Below are 19745 nucleotides of genomic sequence, written 5' to 3'. Positions count from 1 at the left end.
GAAGGCGCCAAACCGCGCACCACCGAGCGCGGCGGACTGACCCCCTAGAGCGTCCCGCGCTTACCACCGAGCCGCGGCTAGAGCGGCTGCGCACAGCGCATGCGCAGCGCGCCCCCCCACCCGCGGCGGACCGCGCACCACCGAGCGCGGCGGAGCGGAGCCCTAGAGCGTCTCCCGCTCTCACCACAAAGTCGCGGAGGTACCGCGGTGCTATCCCATAGCCCCGGCTGTGCTAGAGCGGCTTCCGCCGCCGGGCCCGAGGCGGTTTCCGGTGTATGGCGGCGATGCCGGAGCTTCGTTTCAAACGCGTCGTGTCCGTAACGAGCGCGGATCCGGTACCGGGGGAACCGGGACGGGATCGGGGGGGCCCGGGGGGGACCCGGGGCCGTAACCGGCGCTTCCGCTGCGGCCCCAGCGCCACCCGGCCCAGAACCTGCTGAGCCCGGAGAGCGGCGGCCGCTGGAGGGCGGGAAAGGCCGGAGAGAAGCGGATCAGCGCCGAGCTGGAGGTGAGCGCGGGAGCGGGGCACGCCTGGGTCCCCTTTGGGGCACGCCTGGGTCCCCTTTGGGGCATGCCTGGGTCCCCTTTGGGGCACGCCTGGGTCCCCTTGGGGCACTCTTGGGTTCCCTCCCGAACTCCTGGGTCCCCTTTGGGGCACGCCTGGGTCCCCTTTGGGGCACGCCTGGGTCCCCTTTGGGGCACGCCTGGGTCCCCTTGGGGCACTCTTGGGTTCCCTTCCCGGACGCCTGGGTCCCTTTGGGGCACTCTTGGGTTCCCTCCCGAACGCCTGGGTCCCCTGGGGCACGCCTGGGTCCCCTTGGGGCACTCTTGGGTTCCCTTCCCGGACTCCTGGGTCCCCTTGGGGCACTCTTGGGTTCCCTCCTGAACTCCTGGGTCCCCTTTGGGGCACGCCTGGGTCCCCTTTGGGGCATGCCTGGGTCCCCTTGGGGCACTCTTGGGTTCCCTCCTGAACTCCTGGGTCCCCTTTGGGGCACGCCTGGGTCCCCTTCCCGGACTCCTGGGGTCCCTCCCGAACTCCTGGGTCCCTTTGGGGCACGCCTGGGTCCCCTTCCCGGACTCCTGGGTCCCCTTGGGGCACGTCTGGGTTCCTTGGGGCACGCCTGGTTCCCCTTCCCGGACGCCTGGGTCCCTCCCAAAGTCTTGGGTTCCCTCCCTATAGTTACTTTCCCGGACGCCTGGGTCTCCTTGGGGCACTCCTGGGTCCCCTCTCCCGGACGCCTGGCTCCCTAGGAGCATTCCTGGCTCCCTCCTGGACACCTGGGTTCCTTGGGGCACTCCTGGGTCCCTCCCCGAACTCCTGGGTCCGTTGGGGCACTCCTGGCTCCCTCCTGGACACCTGGGTCCGTTGGGGCACTCCTGGGTCCCTCCCCGAACACCTGGGTCCCTTGGGGCACTCCTGGGTCCCTCCCGAACACCTGGGTCCCTTGGGGCACTCCTGGGTCCCTCCCGAACACCTGGGTCCCTTGGGGTACTCCTGGGTCCCTGTGAACGCCTGGGTCCCCTCCCGAACGCCTGGGTCCCCCGGGGCACTCCTGGGTCCCCTCCCGGACGCCTGGCTCCCCAGCTGGCGGGGGAGGGGCCCATCCACTCCATCCACATCGGCAACGACGGTTCCGCCTTCGTGGAGGTTCTGGTGGGAAAAGCGGCCGGCGGCGACTTCCAGGTGACCTTGACCTTCCCGTGACCCTGACCCCCCCCCCCCCCCCCGTTGACCTTGACCGCGCCGTGACCTTTGCCCTTTGCCCCCCAGGTGCTGCTGCCCACGGCCGCCTTCCTGTCGCCCAATGAGAGCCGGGCGGGGGCGGAGCTTGGGCGGGTGCGGCTCTTCGGGCCCCAATCGCTGGTGAGGGGCGTGGCCGCCGGGACCTGGGACCGCGTGCGATTGGTCTGCAGCCAACCCTACTGCCAGGTGGGCGGGGCCCGGACGCCTGGGTCCCCTCCCGGACGCCTGGGTCTCTTCTGAAATCCTGGCTGCCTGGGGCACTCCTGGGTCCCCTCCCGGATGCCTGGGTCCCTCCTGAAGTCCTGGCTGCCTGGGGCACTCCTGGGTCCCCTCCCGGACGCCTGGGTCCCCTCCCGGACGCCTGGGTCCTTCCTGAAGTCCTGGCTGTCTGGGGCACTCCTGGGTCCCCTCCCGGATGCCTGGGTCCCTCCTAAAGTCCTGGGTGCCTGGGGCACTCCTGGGTCCCCTCCCAGACGCCTGGGTCCCCTCCCGGACGCCTGGGTCCCTCCTAAAGTCCTGGGTGCCTGGGGCACTCCTGGGTCCCCTCCCCGAACGCCTGGGTCCGCTCCTGGACGCCTGGGTCCTCCTGAACTCCTGGGTCCCCTATTTGCTTCCCCTCCCGAACGCCTGGGTCCCCCCCTCCCGAACGCCTGGGTCCCCCCTCCCGAACGCCTGGGTCCCCCCTCCCGAACGCCTGGGTCCCCCCTCCCGAACGCCTGGGTCCCCCCCTCCCGAACGCCTGGGTCCCCCCTCCCGAACGCCTGGGTCCCCCCTCCCGAACGCCTGGGTCCCCCCTCCTGAACGCCTGGGTCCTCTCCTATAATCCCTCCCCCGAACGCCTGGGTCCCGCCCCGAACGCCTGGGTCCCCTCCCTGAACTCCTGGCTCCCCCATAACTTATGTCTCTCTCTCCCGGACGCCTGGGTCCCCTCCCGGACGCCTGGGTCCCCCCGCAGACCCGCCCCTTTGGTCTCGCCTTCGTCCGGCTCTTCTCGCCCCCCGAGGACGCCCCCGCCGGCGCCTCCCCCCCCGTGAGTCTCCGCCCCTCCCCCCGCCCCTCCCCCTCCCCCCGTGACCTCTGACCCCTGAGCCGCCCCTCCCCCCAGAGCCGCCGCCTGGGGCCGTTCCGGCTGCGAGAGGGGGGGGCGAGCCCCCCCCGCCCCCCCGGCGCCCTGTTCTACCGCCGCCCCTCCCCCAGCGCCGGTGAGCCCCGCCCCGGACGCCTGGGTCCCTTTGCGTGGGGGGGGAAGGGGGTCCCCGGACGCCTGGGTCCCTTTGCATGGGGGGGGAAGGGGGTCCCCGGACGCCTGGGTCCATTTTTGGGGGTCCCCGAATGCCTGGGTCCCTTTGCATGGGGGGGAAGGGGGTCCCCGGACGCCTGGGTCCATTTTTGGGGGGGGTTCCCCGGACGCCTGGGTCCCTTTGCATGGGGGGGAAGGGGGTCCCCGGACGCCTGGCTCCCTTTTGGAGGGGTTTCTCGGACGCCTGGGTTCCTTCTGGGGGGGGTTTCTCGGATACCTGGGTCCCTTTTTGGGGGTCCCTGGACGCCTGGGTCCCTTTGCATGATGGAGGAAGGGCTTCCCCGGACGCCTGGGTCCCTTTTGGGGGGGGTTCCCCGGACGCCTGGGTCCCTTTTTGGGGGTCCCCGGACGCCTGGGTCCCTTTTGGGGGGGGGTTCCCCGGACGCCTGGGTCCATTTTTGGGGGGGTTCCCTGGACGCCTGGGTCCCTTTTTGGGGGTCCCCGGACGCCTGGGTCCCTTTTGGGGGGGTTCCCCGGACGCCTGGGTCCCTTTTTGGGGGTCCCCGGACGCCTGGGTCCCTTTTGGGGGGGTTCCCTGGACGCCTGGGTCCCTTTTTGGGGGTCCCCGGACGCCTGGGTCCCTTTTGGGGGGGTTCCCTGGACGCCTGGGTCCCTTTTGGGGGGGTTCCCTGGACGCCTGGGTCCCTTTTTGGGGGTCCCCGGACGCCTGGGTCCCTTTTGGGGGGGTTCCCTGGACGCCTGGGTCCCTTTTTGGGGGTCCCCGGACGCCTGGGTCCCTTTTGGGGGGGTTCCCTGGACGCCTGGGTCCCTTTTGGGGGGGTTCCCTGGACGCCTGGGTCCCTTTTTGGGGGTCCCCGGACGCCTGGGTCCCTTTTGGGGGGGTTCCCTGGACGCCTGGGTCCCTTTTTGGGGGTCCCCGGACGCCTGGGTCCCTTTTGGGGGGGTTCCCTGGACGCCTGGGTCCCTTTTTGGGGGTCCCCGGACGCCTGGGTCCCTTTTGGGGGGGTTCCCCGGACGCCTGGGTCCCTTTTGGGGGGGGGTTCCCGGACACCTGGGTCCCTTTTGGGTGGGGTCCCCGGACGCCTGGGTCCCGTTTGGGGAGGTTCCCCGGACTCCTGGGTCCCCTGTGTGGTGGGGCCCGGACGCCTGGGTCCCTCCCGGACGCCTGGGTCCCTCCCGGACGCCTGGGTCCCCTCTCTCCCCGCAGCCCCTCCCCCCGAGGCCCCGCCCGGTCCCAGTTTTGCTGCCGCTGCCCTCGGAGGCCACGCCCCCAAGGTAGGCCACGCCCCCATTGGCCACGCCCCCATTGGCCACGCCCCCCCGAGGGGACCCAGGCGTCCGGCATCAATGAACCGCCTCGTTCTTCACCTCTAATTAATCCCTCACCTCCTTAATTATACCCCCCCCATTCCTTAATTAACTCTTCCCTGCCCTTAATTAACACCCCAGCCCCTAATTACCCCCACAAGGGTCTTAATTACCCCCCTAATAATCTTAATTACTCCTGTTTAGATCACTAATTACCCACCAGGAGTATTAATTAACCACGTCCTAATGTCCTAATTGCCCTTGCCAGCCCTTAATTACTGCTTCAGGATATTAATTACATTTTTTTCCCCCTTAATTGATCTCCCAGAGGTGTTAATTAGTTTCTTGGGGTTCTTAATTACATCCCCTAGAGCTCTTAATTAGTCCCTTAAGTGTCTTTATAATTAGTTCTTTAAGTGTCTTTATAATGAATCCCTCAAGCGTCTTTGTGACGGAGCCTCGTTAGTGTCTAAGCTCTTAATTACTCTTGCAGGGGTACTAATTAGGGTGTTAATTAGGCTCCCCAGTGCTCTAATGAGGTCCCTGCAGCCCCTAATCGACACCAATTACTAATTAACAGCGATTACTAATTAACTTCCCCCACCCCAGGCCGCCAAGCGTCGCCCGTCGCCCAAAAGCAACGGGAAAGCGCCCAAAAGGGCCCGGACGCCTGGGTCCCCCACCCGGACGCCTGGGTCCCTTTCCCGGACGCCTGGGTCCCCCGGCCGGACGCCTGGGTCCTCTGGTGGGATGTCTGGATCTGATGCCCGGATGCCTGGGTCCCCCACCCGGACGCCTGGGTCCCCCAGGTCCCCCGCCCGGACGCCGGGGTCCCCCGCCCGGACGCCGGGGTCCCCCGCCCGGACGCCGGGGTCCCCCACCCGGACGCCTGGGTCCCTCACCCGGACGCCGGGGTCCGCGGTGCTGGGCGGGGTGGTGCTGGTGCTGAGCGGGTTCCAGAACCCCCTGAGGAGCCAACTGCGAGCGGCCGCGGCCGAGCTGGGCGCCGCCTACAGCCCCGATTGGACGGCGCGGAGCACCCACCTGGTGTGAGCGGGGACCCAGGAGTGCCCCAGGGACCCAGGAGTGCCCCCAGGGAGCCGGGAGTGCGGGGAGGGACCCAGGAGTGCGGGGAGGGACCCAGGAGTGCCCCAGGGACCCGGGAGTGTGGGAGGGGACCCAGGAGTGCCCCAGGGACCCAGGAGTGCCCCAGGGACCCGGGAGTGTGGGAGGGACCCAGGAGTGCCCCTAGGGACCTGGGAATGCCCCAGGGACCCAGGAGTGCGGGAGGGAGCCGGGAGTTCGGGAGGGACCCAGGAGTGCCCCCAGGAACCCAGGAGTGCCCCAGGGACCCGGGAGTGTGGGGAGGGACCCAGGAGTGTGGGGAGGGACCCAGGAGTGCCCCAGGGACCCAGGAGTGCCCCAGGGACCCAGGAGTGCGGGAGGGACCCAGGAGTGCCCCAGGGACCCGGGAGTGCGGGGAGGGACCCAGGAGTGCCCCATGGACCCAGGAGTGCCCCCAGGGACCCAGGAGTTCGGGAGGGACCCAGGAGTGCCCTGGCAGTGCCCCCAGGGACCCAGAAGTTCGGGAGGGACCCAGGAGTGCGGGGAGGGACCCAGGAGTGCCCCAGGGACCCAGGAGTGCCCCCAGGGACCCAGGAGTTTGGGGAGGCACCCAGGAGTTTGGGAAAGGGGTTACGGGGGAAGGACCCAGGAGCGCCCCAGGGAGTTCGGGGAGGGACCCAAGAGGTCGGCAAGGGGGGAACCCAGGCGTCCGAGGGACCCAGGCGTCCTGCGCTCCCCCAGGGCCGCGTTCCCGCGCACCCCCAAGGCCGCGGCCGCTCGTTCCGGGGGGGGATTCGTGCTGGGACCCGCCTGGATCTGGGACTGCCGGAGAGCGCGGCGCCGCCTGCCCGAGACACCGTGAGCACGCCCTGGCCACGCCCCCGCCACGCCCCTGGCCACGCCCCCGCCACGCCCTGGCCACGCCCCCGGCCACGCCCCCACCACAACCCAGCCATGGCCCCCCCCCACGCCCTGGCCACGCCCCCAGCCACGCCCCCACCACCCCCCGGCCACGCCCCCAGCCACGCCCCGGCCACGCCCCCACCACGCCCTGGCCACGCCCCTGGCCACGCCCCCACCATGCCCTGGCCACGCCCCCAGCCACATCCCGGCCACACCCCCAGCCATGCCCCGGGCACGCCCCCACCACGCCCTGGCCACGCCCCCACCCATGCCCTGGCCACACCCTCGCCGCAGGCTCCGCCCACCCCATCGGTGCCCATATACATGGGGGGGGGAGGCCACGCCCACTTTGGGACAGCGCTGGGGAGGCCACGCCCACCCGGGGGAGGAGTCACGGGGAGGCCACACCCACCCCATTGAAACCCATTGGTGCCCATAAGAATGGGGGCTGGGGGGGGTGGGGTTAAGGGGAGGCCACGCCCACTGGGGGAGGGGATTAGGGAGGCCACGCCCCTTCCCCCACAGGTTAATGGAGGCCACGCCCCCCCGTTGGGAGGGGCCACGTGAGGCTCCGCCCACTCCATTGAAACCCATGGGAGTGGTGTCAAGGGGAGACCACACCCACTTGGGAGGGGCTGGATGAAGCCACGCCCACAGGGGGTGGGGGGGGGTGTCCCCATTGGCCGGGAGGGGTTGTGGCCACGCCCACCCGAGCGGGGCGGGTCCCACTCGGCCCCTCCCCCCGCAGGTACCTCCTGGATGGCTCCGCCTCTTCCGGCAGCGAGGGGGAGGGGCCGGAGGAAGCCCCGCCCACCGCCCGCCCCGCCCGCAAGGTAGCCGGACGCCTGGGTCCCTTCCCGGACGCCTGGGTCCCTGGGGTACTCCTGGGTCCCCTCCCGGACGCCTGGGTCCCTCCCGGACGCCTGGGTCCCTGGGGTACTCTTGGGTTCTCTCCCGGACGCCTGGGTCCCTCCTGAACTCCTGGGTCCCTGGGGCACTCCTGGGTCCCCTCCCGGACGCCTGGGTCCCTCCCGAACTCCTGGGTCCCTCCCAGGTCCCTCCCGGACTCCTGGTTCCCCTCCCAAGCTTCTGGGTCCCTGGGGCACTCCTGGGTCCCCCCCCGGACGCCTGGGTCCCCTCCTCACCCCTCCCCCTTTTCTCTCTTTCAGGCCCCTCCCCCACCCGACCCCGTGACCCCCGTGACCTCTGACCCCCCGGGTAGGACACGCCCCTCCCCCCAACCCCACAAAGGGGACCCAGGCGTCCGGGAGGGACCCCGGAGTGCCCCGGGGGACCCAGGCGTCCGGGCCGCCACCCATCCCCCTCCCTTCCAGGTTCCGATTCGGGCGACGACAACGACCAATCAGACGGGTGAGTGGGCGGGGCCCGGACGCCTGGGTCCCCCGGGGGCACTCCTGGGTCCCTCCCGGACGCCTGGGTCCCCTCTCACCCCTCCCCCCCACCAGGGACGATCCCTACGGAGGCTCCACCGAGGAAAACAGCGAAGAGGAGGAGGAGGAGGAGCCCATCCGCCCCCTGCCCGGTACGGCCGGACGCCTGGGTCCCTGGGGCACTCCTGGGTCCCCTCCCGAACTCTTGGGTCCCTGGGGCACTCCTGGGTTCCCTCCCGAACGCCGGGGTCCCTGAGGCACTCCTGGGTCCCCTCCCAGCCGCCTGGGTTCCCTCCCGAACTCCTGGGTCCCTGGGGCACTCCTGGGTCCCTCCCGAACTCCTGGGTCCCTTGGGGCACTCCTGGGTCCCCTCCCGAACTGCTGGGTCCCTTGGGGCACTCCTGGGTCCCCTCCCAGCCGCCTGGGTTCCCTCCCGAACTCCTGGGTCCCTTGGGGCACTCCTGGGTCCCTCCCGGACTCCTAGCTCCCTTGGGGCACTCCTGGGTCCCCTCCCGAACTCCTGGGTTCCTTGGGGCACTCCTGGGTCCCCTCCTGAACTCCTGGGTCCCTCCCGGACTCCTGGCTCCCTTGGGGCACTCCTGGGTCCCTCCCAAACTCCTGGGTCCCTGGGGCACTCCTGGGTCCCCTCCCGAATTCCTGGGTCCCTTGGGGCACTCCTGGGTCCCCTCCCGAACTCCTGGGTCCGTGGGGCACTCCTGGGTCCCCTCCCGAACTCCTGGGTTCCTTGGGGCACTCCTGGGTCCCCTCCTGAACTCCTGGGTCCCTTGGGGCACTCCTGGGTCCCCTCCCGAACTCCTGGGTTCCTTGGGGCACTCCTGGGTCCCTCCCGGACTCCTGGCTCCCTTGGGGCACTCCTGGGTCCCCTCCCGAACTCCTGGGTCCCTTGGGGCACTCCTGGGTCCCTCCCGGACTCCTGGGTCCCTTGGGGCACTCCTGGGTCCCTCCCGAACTCCTGGGTCCCCTCCCGAACTCCTGGGTCCCCTCCCGAACTCCTGGGTCCCTGGGGCACTCCTGGGTCCCTCCCGAACGCCGGGGTCCTTCTCTCCCCCCTCCCCCGCAGATTTTTTCCGGGACCAAAGTTTCTTTTTCCACGGCGACTTCCCGGCGGGGGAGGGGCGGCTGCTGCGGCGCTACGTGGTGGCGTTCGGGGGGTGAGCGGCTGGGGGTGGGGGGACTGGGGGGGACTGGGGGGACTGGGAGGGACTGGGATATACTGGGAGGGAACTGGGAGGGACTGGGAGATACTGGGAGGGAACCAGTGAGACTGGGAGCGACTGGGATGAACTGGAAGGTACTGGGAGGGACCTGGGAGGGACCTGGGAGGGACTGGGAGGGAACTGGGAGATACTGGGAGGGACTGGGACGAACTGGGAGAGAACTGGGAGGGAACTGGGATGAGCTGGAAGATACTGGGAGGGACTGGGATATACTGGGAGAGAACTGGGAGGGACTGAGATATACTGGGAGGGAACTGGGAGGGACTAGGGGGGACTGGGAGGGACTGGGATATACTGGGAGGGAACTGAGAGGGACTGGGAGATACTGGGAGGGAACCGGTGAGACTGGGAGGGACTGGGATGAACTGGAAGATACTGGGAGGGACCTGGGAGGGACTGGGAGGGACTAGGGGGGACTGGGAGGGACTGGGAGGGACCTGGGAGGGACTGGGACGAACTGGGAGAGAACTGGGAGGGAACTGGGATGAGCTGGAAGATACTGGGAGGGACTGGGATATACTGGGAGGGAACTGGGAGGGACTGGGATGAACTGGGAGGGAACTGGGAGAGGGATGGGAGAACTGGGATGTACTGGGAGGGTCAATGGGGGAGACTGGGAGGTAACTGGTTTATACTGGGAGGGAACTGGGGGGGACTGGGAGGGTCATTGGGGGGAACTGGGAGGTAACTGGTTTATACTGGGAGGGAACTGGGATGTACTGGGAGGGACTGGGAGATACTGGGAAGGAACTGGGATGGGAATGAGGCAACTGGGATGTACTGGGAGGGAACCGGTGGGACTGGGAGAGAACTGAGGGAAACTGGGAGATACTGGGGCGGAACTGGGAGGGGAACTGGTTTATACTGGGAGGGAACTGGGATAGACTGGGATGTACTGGGAGGGAACTGGTGGGACTGGGAGGGTCAATGGGGGGAACTGGGAAGGAACTGGTTTATACTGGGAGGGAACTGGGGGGAACTGGGAGATACTGGGACGGAACTGGGAAGGAACTGGTTTATACTGGGAGTCACTGGGATGAACTTTATTGTGGTCCATACTGGTTCATTATGGTCCATACTGGTTTGTGTCGGTCTCTATCGGTTTATCGTGGTCCCTGCTGGTCGGTACTGGTCGGTACTGGTCCGTACTGGTCGGTACTGGTTGGTACTGGTTGGTACTGGTCCGTACTGGTTGGTACTGGTCCGTACTGGTTGGTACTGGTCCGTACTGGTTGTACTGGTCCGTACTGGTTGGTACTGGTTGGTACTGGTCCGTACTGGTTGGTACTGGTCCGTACTGGTTGTACTGGTCCGTACTGGTTGGTACTGGTTGGTACTGGTCCGTACTGGTTGGTACTGGTTTGTACTGGTCCATACTGGTTGGTACTGGTCCATACTGGTTTGTACTGGTCGGCAGGTCCGTGGCCCCGTACATGAGCGACTCGGTGACCCACGTGGTGACGGCACAGGAGTGCGCCCCGGCCTTCGAGGAGGTGGGCGGGGCCCGGACGCCTGGGTCCCCTCCCGGACGCCTGGGTCCCTGGGGCACTCCTGGGTCCCCTCCCGAACTCCTGGGTCCCCTCCCGAACTCCTGGGTCCCCTCCCGAACTCCTGGGTCCCTCCTGAACTCCTGAGTCCCTGGGGCACTCCTGGGTCCCCTCCCGGACGCCTGGGTCCCCCCCGAACTCCTGGGTCCCTTCCCGAACTCCTGGGTCCCTCCCAAACTCCTGGGTCCCTGGGGCACTCCTGGGTCCCCCCCCGGACGCCTGGGTCCCTCCCGCACTCCTGGCTCCCTGGGGCACTCCCGTGTCCCCCAGTGGGCGGGGCGAAGCGCGCGGGTTGGGGGGGGGGGGGCGGGGGCGTGTCCTGACGGCGGCCCCGCCCCCAGGCGCTGGAGCTCCGCCCCTCGCTGACCTTCGTGCGCCCCCATTGGCTGCGACTGTGCGGGGAGCAGCAGCGCCCCCTGCCGGCCCCGCCCTTCGCCGTGCGCCCGTGACCCCGCGCTGACCTCGGCGGGCCCGCGCCGTGACGTCATCAGCCCACCCTCCCCTCCCCGCTTCCGGGCGTTTTGGGGCGAATTAAAGCGCTTTTCGGGCAATAAACGGCGGTTCTGGGGTCACTTTGGGGGGGGGGGTGTTGCCCTTTTAAGAGGCGCCGCCCCTTTAAGAGCGGCGGCGGTTTGAGGTGGGGTCCGTCCTGGGGGGTGTTGCCCTTTTAAGGGGCGCTGCCGCTTTAAGAGGCGTTGCCGCTTTAAGGGTGTCCCCCCCCAGGAGGACATTTCCCTTTGAAGAGGCGTTGCCCTTTTAACTCTGTCCCCACTAAGCGCGTTGCCGCTTTAAGAGGCGTTGCCGCTTTAAGGTGGTCCCCACTAAGCGGACATTGCCCTTTTAAGTGGGTTCGCCCTTTTAAGACTGTCCCCACTTGGCGCGTTGCCCTTTTAAGGGGCGTTGCCACTTTAAGCCTGTCCCCACTAACGGCGTTGCCCCTTTAAGAGGCGTCGCCGCTTTAAGCGGAGGCCCCGCCCCCTTCGCGGCTCTTAAAGGTCCCGCGCGCTCCCGGAAGTGCCGCCGCCGCCATGTTGCTCCGCCGGGTCCCCCGCGCGGTCGCGATCGCTCGCGGTGTCGCGACAGGACGGGGAGACCGGAAACTGCTGCTGCGGCAGGTGCGGGCGGCCGGACGCCTGGGTCCCCCGAACTCCTGGGTCCCCCCCGAACTCCTGGGTCCCTCCCGAACTCCTGGGTCCCTTCCCAAACTCCTGGGTCCCTTCCCGAACTCCTGGGTCCCTCCCGAACTCCTGGGTCCCTCCCGAACTCCTGGGTCCCTCCCGAACTCCTGGGTCCCCCCCGAACTCCTGGGTCCCCCCCGAACTCCTGGGTCCCTCCCGAACTCCTGGGTCCCTCCCGAACTCCTGGGTCCCTCCCGAACTCCTGGGTCCTTCCCCGAACTCCTGGGTCCCCTCCCGGACGCCTGGGTCCTCTCCCGAACTCCTGGGTCCCTTGGGGCACTCCTGGGTCCCCTCCTGAACTCCTGGGTCCCTGGGGCACTCCTGGGTCCCCTCCCGAACTCCTGGGTCCCTTCCTGGACGCCTGGGTCCCTCTATGGGAGAGGGAGGGGTGAGAGGTCACGGCGGGGTCACCCGGACGCCTGGGTCCGTCCCGGACGCCTGGGTCCCTTCCGGACGCCTGGGTCCGGTATAAGACTGGGAGGCGGGGGGGGTGGGATGAAGGGACCCAGGCGTTCGGGAGGGACCCAGGCGTCCGGGCGCAGCTGTTCGAGCCGGTTTCCTGCACGTTCACGTACGTTGTCGCCGACGCGCGGTCGCGTGACGCCGTGGTGATCGATCCCGTCCTGGAGACGGTGCCCAGAGACCTGAAACTGCTGCGGGAGCTGCAGCTCAACGTGCGCTGGGCCGGTGAGCCGGACGCCTGGGTCCCCCCCGGACGCCTGGGTCCCCCCTGGACGCCTGGGTCCTTTCCCGGACGCCTGGGTCCCCCCCGGACTCCTGGGTCCTCCCGGGACTCCTGGGTCCCTCCCGGACGCCTGGGTCCCCCCTGGACTCCTGGGTCCCTCCCGAACACCCCGGTCCCTCCCGGACGCCTGGGTCCCTCCCGAACGCCTGGGTCCCTCCTGGATGCCTGGGTCCCTCCCGGACGCCTGGGTCCCTCCTGAACGCCTGGGTCCCCTCCTGAACTCCTGGGTCCTTCCCGGACGCCTGGGTCCCCACCCGGCCGCCTGGGTCCCTCCTCGACGCCTGGGTCCCTTCCCGGATGCCTGGGTCCCTCCCGAACTCCTGGGTCCCTCTGAAACTCCTGGGTCCCTCCCGGACGCCTGGGTCCCCTCCCGAACTCCTGGGTCCCCCCCGGACGCCTGGGTCCCTCCCGAACTCCTGGGTCCCCCCCGAACGCCTGGGTCCCTCCCGGACTCCTGGGTCCCTCCCGGACGCCTGGGTCCCCTCCCGAACTCCTGGGTCCCCCCCGGACGCCTGGGTCCCTCCCGAACTCCTGGGTCCCCCCCGAACTCCTGGGTCCCTCCAGGACACCTGGGTCCCTCCCGAACTCCTGGGTCCCTCCCGAACTCCTGGGTCCCTCCCGGACGCCTGGGTCCCTCCCGAACTCCTGGGTCCCTCCAGGACACCTGGGTCCCTCCCGAACTCCTGGGTCCCCTCCGGACGCCTGGGTCCCCTCCCGAACGCCTGGGTCCCCCCCGGACGCCTGGGTCCCCTCCCGAACGCCTGGGTCCCCTCCCGGACGCCTGGGTCCCCCCCGGACGCCTGGGTCCCTCCCCGCAGTGAACACCCACGTGCACGCGGACCACGTGACGGGCTCGGGCTCGCTGCGCGCCGCGCTCTGCTGCCCCACGGCCATTTCCGGCGCCAGCGGCGCCCGCGCCGACCGGCTGCTGGGGGAGGGGGACGAGCTGCCGTTCGGGGCCTTCGTGAGTGGGGGAGGGGCGGCGGGGGGAGGGGCCCTGCGGCGCGGGGGAGGGGCTGGGGACGGGGGGGAGGGGTTTCCTGAAGGGGGGAGGGGCTTGGGGGAGGGGGAGGGGCTGGGGGGGAGGGGCAGCGATTGGGGGAGGGGTGTATTTGGATGGGGGAGGGGCTGCGGGGGGGGTGGGGGGTGGGGGAGGGGTGTCGTCCCCCCCCAAACTCCTGTCTCCCCCGGACGCCTGTTTCCCCCGGGGCACTCCTGGGTCTCCCATAACTCATGTTTCCGCGGGGCACTCCTGGGTCCCGGGGCACTCCTGGGTCCCCCATAACTCCTGTCTCCCCGGGGCACTCCTGGGTCCCTGGGGCACTCCTGGGTCCCCCATAACTCCTGTCTCCCCTGTTCTCCTGTCTCCCCGGGGCACTCCTGGGTCCCTTGGGGCACTCCTGGGTCCCGGGGCACTCCTGGCTCCCCTGGGGCACTCCTGGGTCCCGGGGCACTCCTGGGTCCCCCATAACTCCTGTCTCCCCATAACTCCTGTCTCCCTGGGGCACTCCTGGGTCCCTGGGGCACTCCTGGGTCCTGGGGCACTCCTGGGTCCCTGGGGCACTCCTGGGTCCCGGGGCACTCCTGGGTCCCCGGGGGACTCCTGGGTCCCCCATAACTCCTGTCTCCCCTGTTCTCTTGTCTCCCTGGGGCACTCCTGGGTCCCTGGGCACTCCTGGGTCCCCTGGGGCACTCCTGGCTCCCTGGGACACTCCTGGGTCCCCCGGGGCACTCCTGGGTCCCTGGGGCACTCCTGGCTCCCCCATAATTCATGTTTCTGCGGGGCACTCCTGGCTCTGTGGGGCACTCCTGGGTCCCGGGGCACTCCTGGGTCCGGGGCACTCCTGGGTCCCTGGGGCACTCCTGGGTCCCTGAGCACTCCTGTGTCCCTCAGCACTCCTGGCTCCCCGGGGCACTCCTGGGTCCCTGGGGCACTCCTGGGTCCCCCATAACTCCTGTCTCCCCCGTTCTCCTGTCTCCCCGGGGCACTCCTGGGTCCCTCCCAAACTCCTGTCTCCCTGGGGCACTCCTGGGTCCCTGGGGCACTCCTGTCTCCCCGGGGCACTCCTGGGTCCCCGGGGCACTCCTGGGTCCCCGCACCCCGCGGAGCAGGCGCTGCGCGTGCGCCCCACCCCCGGCCACACGCCCGGCTGCGTCACCCTGGTCCTGGACGACGAGTCGGCCGCGTTCACGGGGGACGCGCTGCTGATCCGCGGCTGCGGGCGCACGGACTTCCAGCGCGGTGCGGCGGCCGGGGGACTGGGGGGACTGGGAGGGACTGGGAGGGAACTAGGAGGGGATTGGGAGGGACTGGGATGGACTGGGAGGGACTGGGATGAACTGGGAGGGACTGGGATGAACTGGGATGGACTGGGAGGGACTGGGATGGACTGGGAGGGGATTGGGATAAACTGGGATATACTGGGAGTGAACTGGGAGGGAACTAGGAGGGGATTGGGAGGAACTGGGATGTACTGGGAGGAGATTGGGAGGGACTGGGATGGACTGGGATGGACTGGGATGGACTGGGAGGAACTGGGAGGGGACTGGGAGGAACTGGGAGGGACTGGGATGGACTGGGAGGAACTGGGAGGGGACTGGGAGGAACTGGGAGGGACTGGGATGGACTGGGAGGAACTGGGAGGGGACTGGGAGGAACTGGGAGGGGACTGGGAGGAACTGGGATGTACTGGGATATACTGGGATGGACTGGGAGGGGACTGGGATAAACTGGGATATACTGGGAGGGACTGGGATGGACTGGGAGGGGATTGGGATAAACTGGGATATACTGGGAGGGATTAGGAGGGGACTGGGATATACTGGGATATACTGGGAGTGAACTGGGAGGGAACTAGGAGGGGATTGGGAGGAACTGGGATGTACTGGGAGGGACTGGGAGGGGACTGGGAGGGACTGGGATATACTGGGATGGACTGGGATGTACTGGGAGAGACTGGGAGGGGATTGCAAGGGGACTGGGAGGAACTGGGATATACTGGGATATACTGGGATGGACTGGGATGGACTGGGAGGGACTGGGAGGGACTGGGAGGAACTGGTTGGGGATTGGGAGGGACTGGGACACACTGGGATAGACTGGGATGGACTGGGAGGGGATTGCGAGGGGACTGGGACATACTGGGAGGGGACTGGGATAAACTGGGGTCACTGGGACGAACTGGGATGAACTGGGATGGACTGGGATGAACTGGGGTCACTGGGATGGACTGGGATGAACTGGGGTCACTGGGATGAACTGGGATGGACTGGGATGAACTGGGGTCACTGGGACGAACTGGGATGAACTGGGATGGACTGGGATGAACTGGGGTCACTGGGATGGACTGGGATGAACTGGGATGGACTGGGATGAACTGGGGTCACTGGGATGAACTGGGATGGACTGGGGTCACTGGGATGGACTGGGATGAACTGGGATGAACTGGGGTCACTGGGATGAACTGGGATGGACTGGGATGAACTGGGATGAACTGGGGTCACTGGGATGAACTGGGATGGACTGGGATGAACTGGGATGAACTGGGGTCACTGGGATGAACTGGGATGGACTGGGATGAACTGGGGTCACTGGGATGAACTGGGATGGACTGGGATGAACTGGGGTCACTGGGATGGACTGGGATGAACTGGGGTCACTGGGATGAACTGGGGTCACTGGGATGGACTGGGATGAACTGGGGTCACTGGGATGAACTGGGGTCACTGGGATGGACTGGGATGAACTGGGGTCACTGGGATGAACTGGGATGAACTGGGGTCACTGGGATGGACTGGGATGGACTGGGGTCACTGGGATGAACTGGGATGAACTGGGATGAACTGGGGTCACTGGGATGAACTGGGGTCACTGGGATGAACTGGGATGGACTGGGATGAACTGGGGTCACTGGGATGAACTGGGGTCACTGGGATGGACTGGGATGGACTGGTTTGAACTGGGGTCACTGGTGACACTGGGTTCATTTGGCGCAGTTTGGGGGGAGGTGAATGGAACAGCGGTTGCCGTGGTGACCGGTCGCCATGGCGACGGCTGTTCCCCCGCCCCGCCGGGTACCCGGTTGCCGCGGCGACCGGTTGCCGTGGTGACCGTTGCCATGGCGACCCTGGCAGGCTGCCCGCGCACCCTGTACCGCTCCATCCACCAGCAAATCTTCTCTTTGCCCGAAACCTGCGAGATTTACCCCGGACACGATTATTGCGGTGGGGGGCGGGGGGGGGTCGGGGGAAGGGACCCAGGAGTTCGGGGCGGGGGGGGATGGGGGGGAATTTGGGGGGGATTTGGGGGTTATTGGGGATGGGGGGTTGAGTTGGGGGGCAGATTTGGGGGGATTTGGGGTTATTGGGGATGGGGGGGTCAGTTGGGGGGCAGATTTGGGGGGATTTTGGGGTTATTTGGGATGGGGGGTCAGTTGGGGGGCAGATTTGGGGGGATTTGGGGGTTATTGGGGATGGGGGGGTCAGTTGGGGGGCAGATTTGGGGGGATTTAGGTGGATTTTGGGGTTATAGGGGATGGGGGGGTCAGTTGGGGGGCAGATTTGGGGGGATTTTGGGGGTTATTGGGGATGGGGGGTCAGTTGGGGGGCAGATTTGGGGGGGATGGGGGGGTTGGGGGGTTATCGGGGGATGGGGAGGGTCAAATGTGGGGCTGTTGGGGGGGACGTGGGGGCGGTTGTGGGGCCGGGGGGTGAGCTGGGGGTCGGGGGGGGGTCGGGGGGGCTGACCCCGCCCCGCCCCTCCCCCCGCAGGCCACACGGTGTCCACGGTGGGGGAGGAGAAGCGGCTGAACCCGCGGCTGACGCTGAGCCCCGACGACTTCGTGAGGGTGATGGAGGGGCTGGCGCTGCCCCGGCCCCGCATCATGGGTGCGCAGGACACCTGGGTCCCCTCCCGGACTCCTGGGTCCCTTCCTGAACTCCTGGGTCCCTGGGGCACTCCTGGGTCCCTCCCAAACTCCTGGGTCCCTCCTGAACTCCTGGGTCCCTGGGGCACTCCTGGGTCCCTTCCGAACTCCTGGGTCCCTGGGGCACTCCTGGGTCCCTCCCGAACTCCTGGGTCCCCTCCCGGACTCCTGGGTCCCTTCCTGAACTCCTGGGTCCCTGGGGCACTCCTGGGTCCCCTCCCGGACTCCCGGGTCCCTCCCGGACTCCTGGGTCCTTCCTGAACTCCTGGGTCCCTGGGGCACTCCTGGGTCCCTCCTGAACTCCTGGGTCCCTGGGGCACTCCTGGGTCCCCTCCCGGACTCCCGGGTCCCTTCCTGAACTCCTGGGTCCCTGGGGCACTCCTGGGTCCCCTCCCGGACTCCTGGGTCCCTCCTGAACTCCTGGGTCCCTGGAGCACTCCTGGGTCCCTCCCGAACTCCTGGGTCCCTCCTGAACTCCTGGGTCCCTGGAGCACTCCTGGGTCCCTCCCAAACTCCTGGGTCCCTGGGGCACTCCTGGGTCCCTCCTGGACTCCTGGGTCCCTCCCGGACGCCTGGGTCCCCTCCCGGACTCCTGGGTCCCTCCCGGACTCCTGGGTCCCCTCCCGGACGCCTGGGTCCCCTCCCGGACTCCTGGGTCCCTCCCGGACTCCTGGGTCCCTTCCTGAACTCCTGGGTCCCTGGGGCACTCCTGGGTCCCCTCCCGGACTCCTGGGTCCCTGGGGCACTCCTGGGTCCCCTCCCGGACTCCTGGGTCCCTCCCAAACTCCTGGGTCCCTGGGGCACTCCTGGGTCCCTCCCGAACTCCTGGGTCCCTCCTGAACTCCTGGGTCCCTGGGGCACTCCTGGGTCCCCTCCCGGACTCCTGGGTCCCTCCTGAACTCCTGGGTCCCTGGGGCACTCCTGGGTCCCTCCCGAACTCCTGGGTCCCTCCTGAACTCCTGGGTCCCTGGGGCACTCCTGGGTCCCCTCCCGGACTCCTGGGTCCCTGGGGCACTCCTGGGTCCCTCCCGAACTCCTGGGTCCCCTCTAACCCCGCCCCTTCCCCTCCAGATGTCGCCGTTCCCGCCAATCTCCGCTGCGGGATCCAGGATGACGTCGCTTAGCCACGCCCCCTCCCCAGACCACGCCCCCTCCCCAGACCACGCCCCCTCCCGCACTCCTGGGTCCCCGACTCAATAAAACGGAACGACCGGGGGCCCCAAAAACCCAAAACCGGGTGGATTTTTTGGGGGTCTAAAACACCCAAAAAAAGGGGAAAATTCCTCCGCAGCCGATTTTTTTAAACGGGATTTTTTTCGCCGAAATCCGCAGTTTTTAACTCAAAAAAAAAAAAAGCCCCGATTGGGTTTTAATTCAGCCGGCGGGAGGCGGGGAGCGCGAGGGGCGTGGCCACGGGGGAGCGGCGCCCGCTGATTGGTCGAGCCGGCGGCTGGGCGGGGCGGTGCTGCTTGGGGGCGTGGCCTCGGGAGAACGGCGCCCGCTGATTGGTCGAGCTGCCGGCTGGGCGGGAGGGAGGCGGTTCTTGCGAGGGGCGTGGCCACGGGGAACGGCGCTCGCTGATTGGCCGGGCCGCCGCGAGGGGGCGGAGCCAGCGCTCGCTGGGGGCGTGGCCACGGGGAACGGCGCGCGGTTCGTTCGGACCCTTTTCAGCCCCAATTTCGCCGCTTTTCGCCCCAATTTCGCTCTATTTCGTCTCAGTTTGGCCCCGATTCGCTGCATTTTGGGGCTTGCCGGCGCCGTTTAGCAGCGTTTTGGCCCGTTTTGACCCTTTTTAGCCCCATTTTGGCCCTTTTTAGCCCCAATTTTGCCCCTTTTTGCCCCATTTTCGCTCGATTTTGGCCCATTTTGACCCTTTTTAGCCCCATTTTGGCCCATTCTGCCCCATTTTACCCCCATTTAAGCCCCGTTTTCGCTCTGTTTAGCCCCATTTTGGCCCCTTTTAGCCCCATTTTTGCCCCTTTTCACCCATTTTTGCCCCATTTTCCCTCTAGTTGGTCTCAGTTCCCCCCTCCAGGGTCCTAAAACCCGCCCTGGGCTCCCCATTGGCCGGTTCCCCGCATCTCATTAACATACATTATCCCCATCCTCCTCTCTCCCCATTGGCCCGTTCCCCGCATCTCATTAACATACATTATCCCCCTCCTCCTCTCTCCCCATTGGCCGGTTCCCCGCATCTCATTAACATACATTATCCCCATCCTCCTCTCTCCCCATTGGCCCGTCCCCCGCATCTCATTCTCACCCCCGTCCTCCCCTCCCATTGGCCGAGCCCCCTGCCCCTCATTCCCGCCCTCCCCTCCCATTGGCCGCTCCCCCCCTCCCGCCCCGCCCCTCCCCTCCCATTGGCCGCTCCCCCGCATCTCATTATCACCCCCGTCCTCCCCTCCCATTGGCCGATCCCACGCTCCCGCCCCCTCCT

The 19745-nt window shown here is 67.8% G+C and overlaps 2 protein-coding genes across 3 annotated transcripts; both read left to right on the top strand.

The window, feature by feature from the left end:
* The first annotated feature begins 237 nt into the window (after positions 1 to 237).
* On the top strand, positions 238 to 11000 carry LOC136000792 (DNA repair protein XRCC1-like). The gene is made up of 16 exons (XM_065654757.1): positions 238 to 335; positions 416 to 508; positions 1586 to 1684; positions 1772 to 1930; positions 2700 to 2774; positions 2850 to 2946; positions 4213 to 4280; positions 4923 to 5362; positions 6120 to 6236; positions 7030 to 7114; positions 7451 to 7499; positions 7616 to 7652; positions 7748 to 7824; positions 8754 to 8844; positions 10328 to 10403; positions 10799 to 11000. Exons 1-16 carry the CDS (start codon positions 276 to 278, stop codon positions 10904 to 10906), a joined length of 1731 nt encoding a protein of 576 aa, XP_065510829.1. The 5' UTR covers positions 238 to 275; the 3' UTR covers positions 10907 to 11000.
* A 460-nt stretch (positions 11001 to 11460) lies between these two features.
* Positions 11461 to 18588, top strand: LOC136000855 (persulfide dioxygenase ETHE1, mitochondrial-like). Of its 2 annotated transcripts, XM_065654855.1 has the most exons (7): positions 11461 to 11572; positions 12178 to 12322; positions 13199 to 13344; positions 14493 to 14622; positions 16515 to 16604; positions 17151 to 17267; positions 18377 to 18588. In XM_065654855.1, the coding sequence occupies exons 1-7, from the start codon at positions 11486 to 11488 to the stop codon at positions 18427 to 18429; spliced, it is 768 nt and encodes a 255-aa protein (XP_065510927.1). In that variant the 5' UTR covers positions 11461 to 11485; the 3' UTR covers positions 18430 to 18588. The 2 variants fall into 2 exon arrangements, with proteins under 2 accessions (XP_065510927.1, XP_065510928.1); XM_065654856.1 differs by lacking the exon at positions 16515 to 16604.
* Positions 18589 to 19745: the final 1157 nt, after the last annotated feature.

The sequence above is a fragment of the Caloenas nicobarica genome, chromosome 35 (assembly GCF_036013445.1).
Source record: "Caloenas nicobarica isolate bCalNic1 chromosome 35, bCalNic1.hap1, whole genome shotgun sequence".
NCBI lineage: Eukaryota > Metazoa > Chordata > Aves > Columbiformes > Columbidae > Caloenas > Caloenas nicobarica.
The sequence above is the reverse complement of the archived record's forward strand: the minus strand, read 5'-3'. Positions and strand labels throughout refer to the sequence as shown.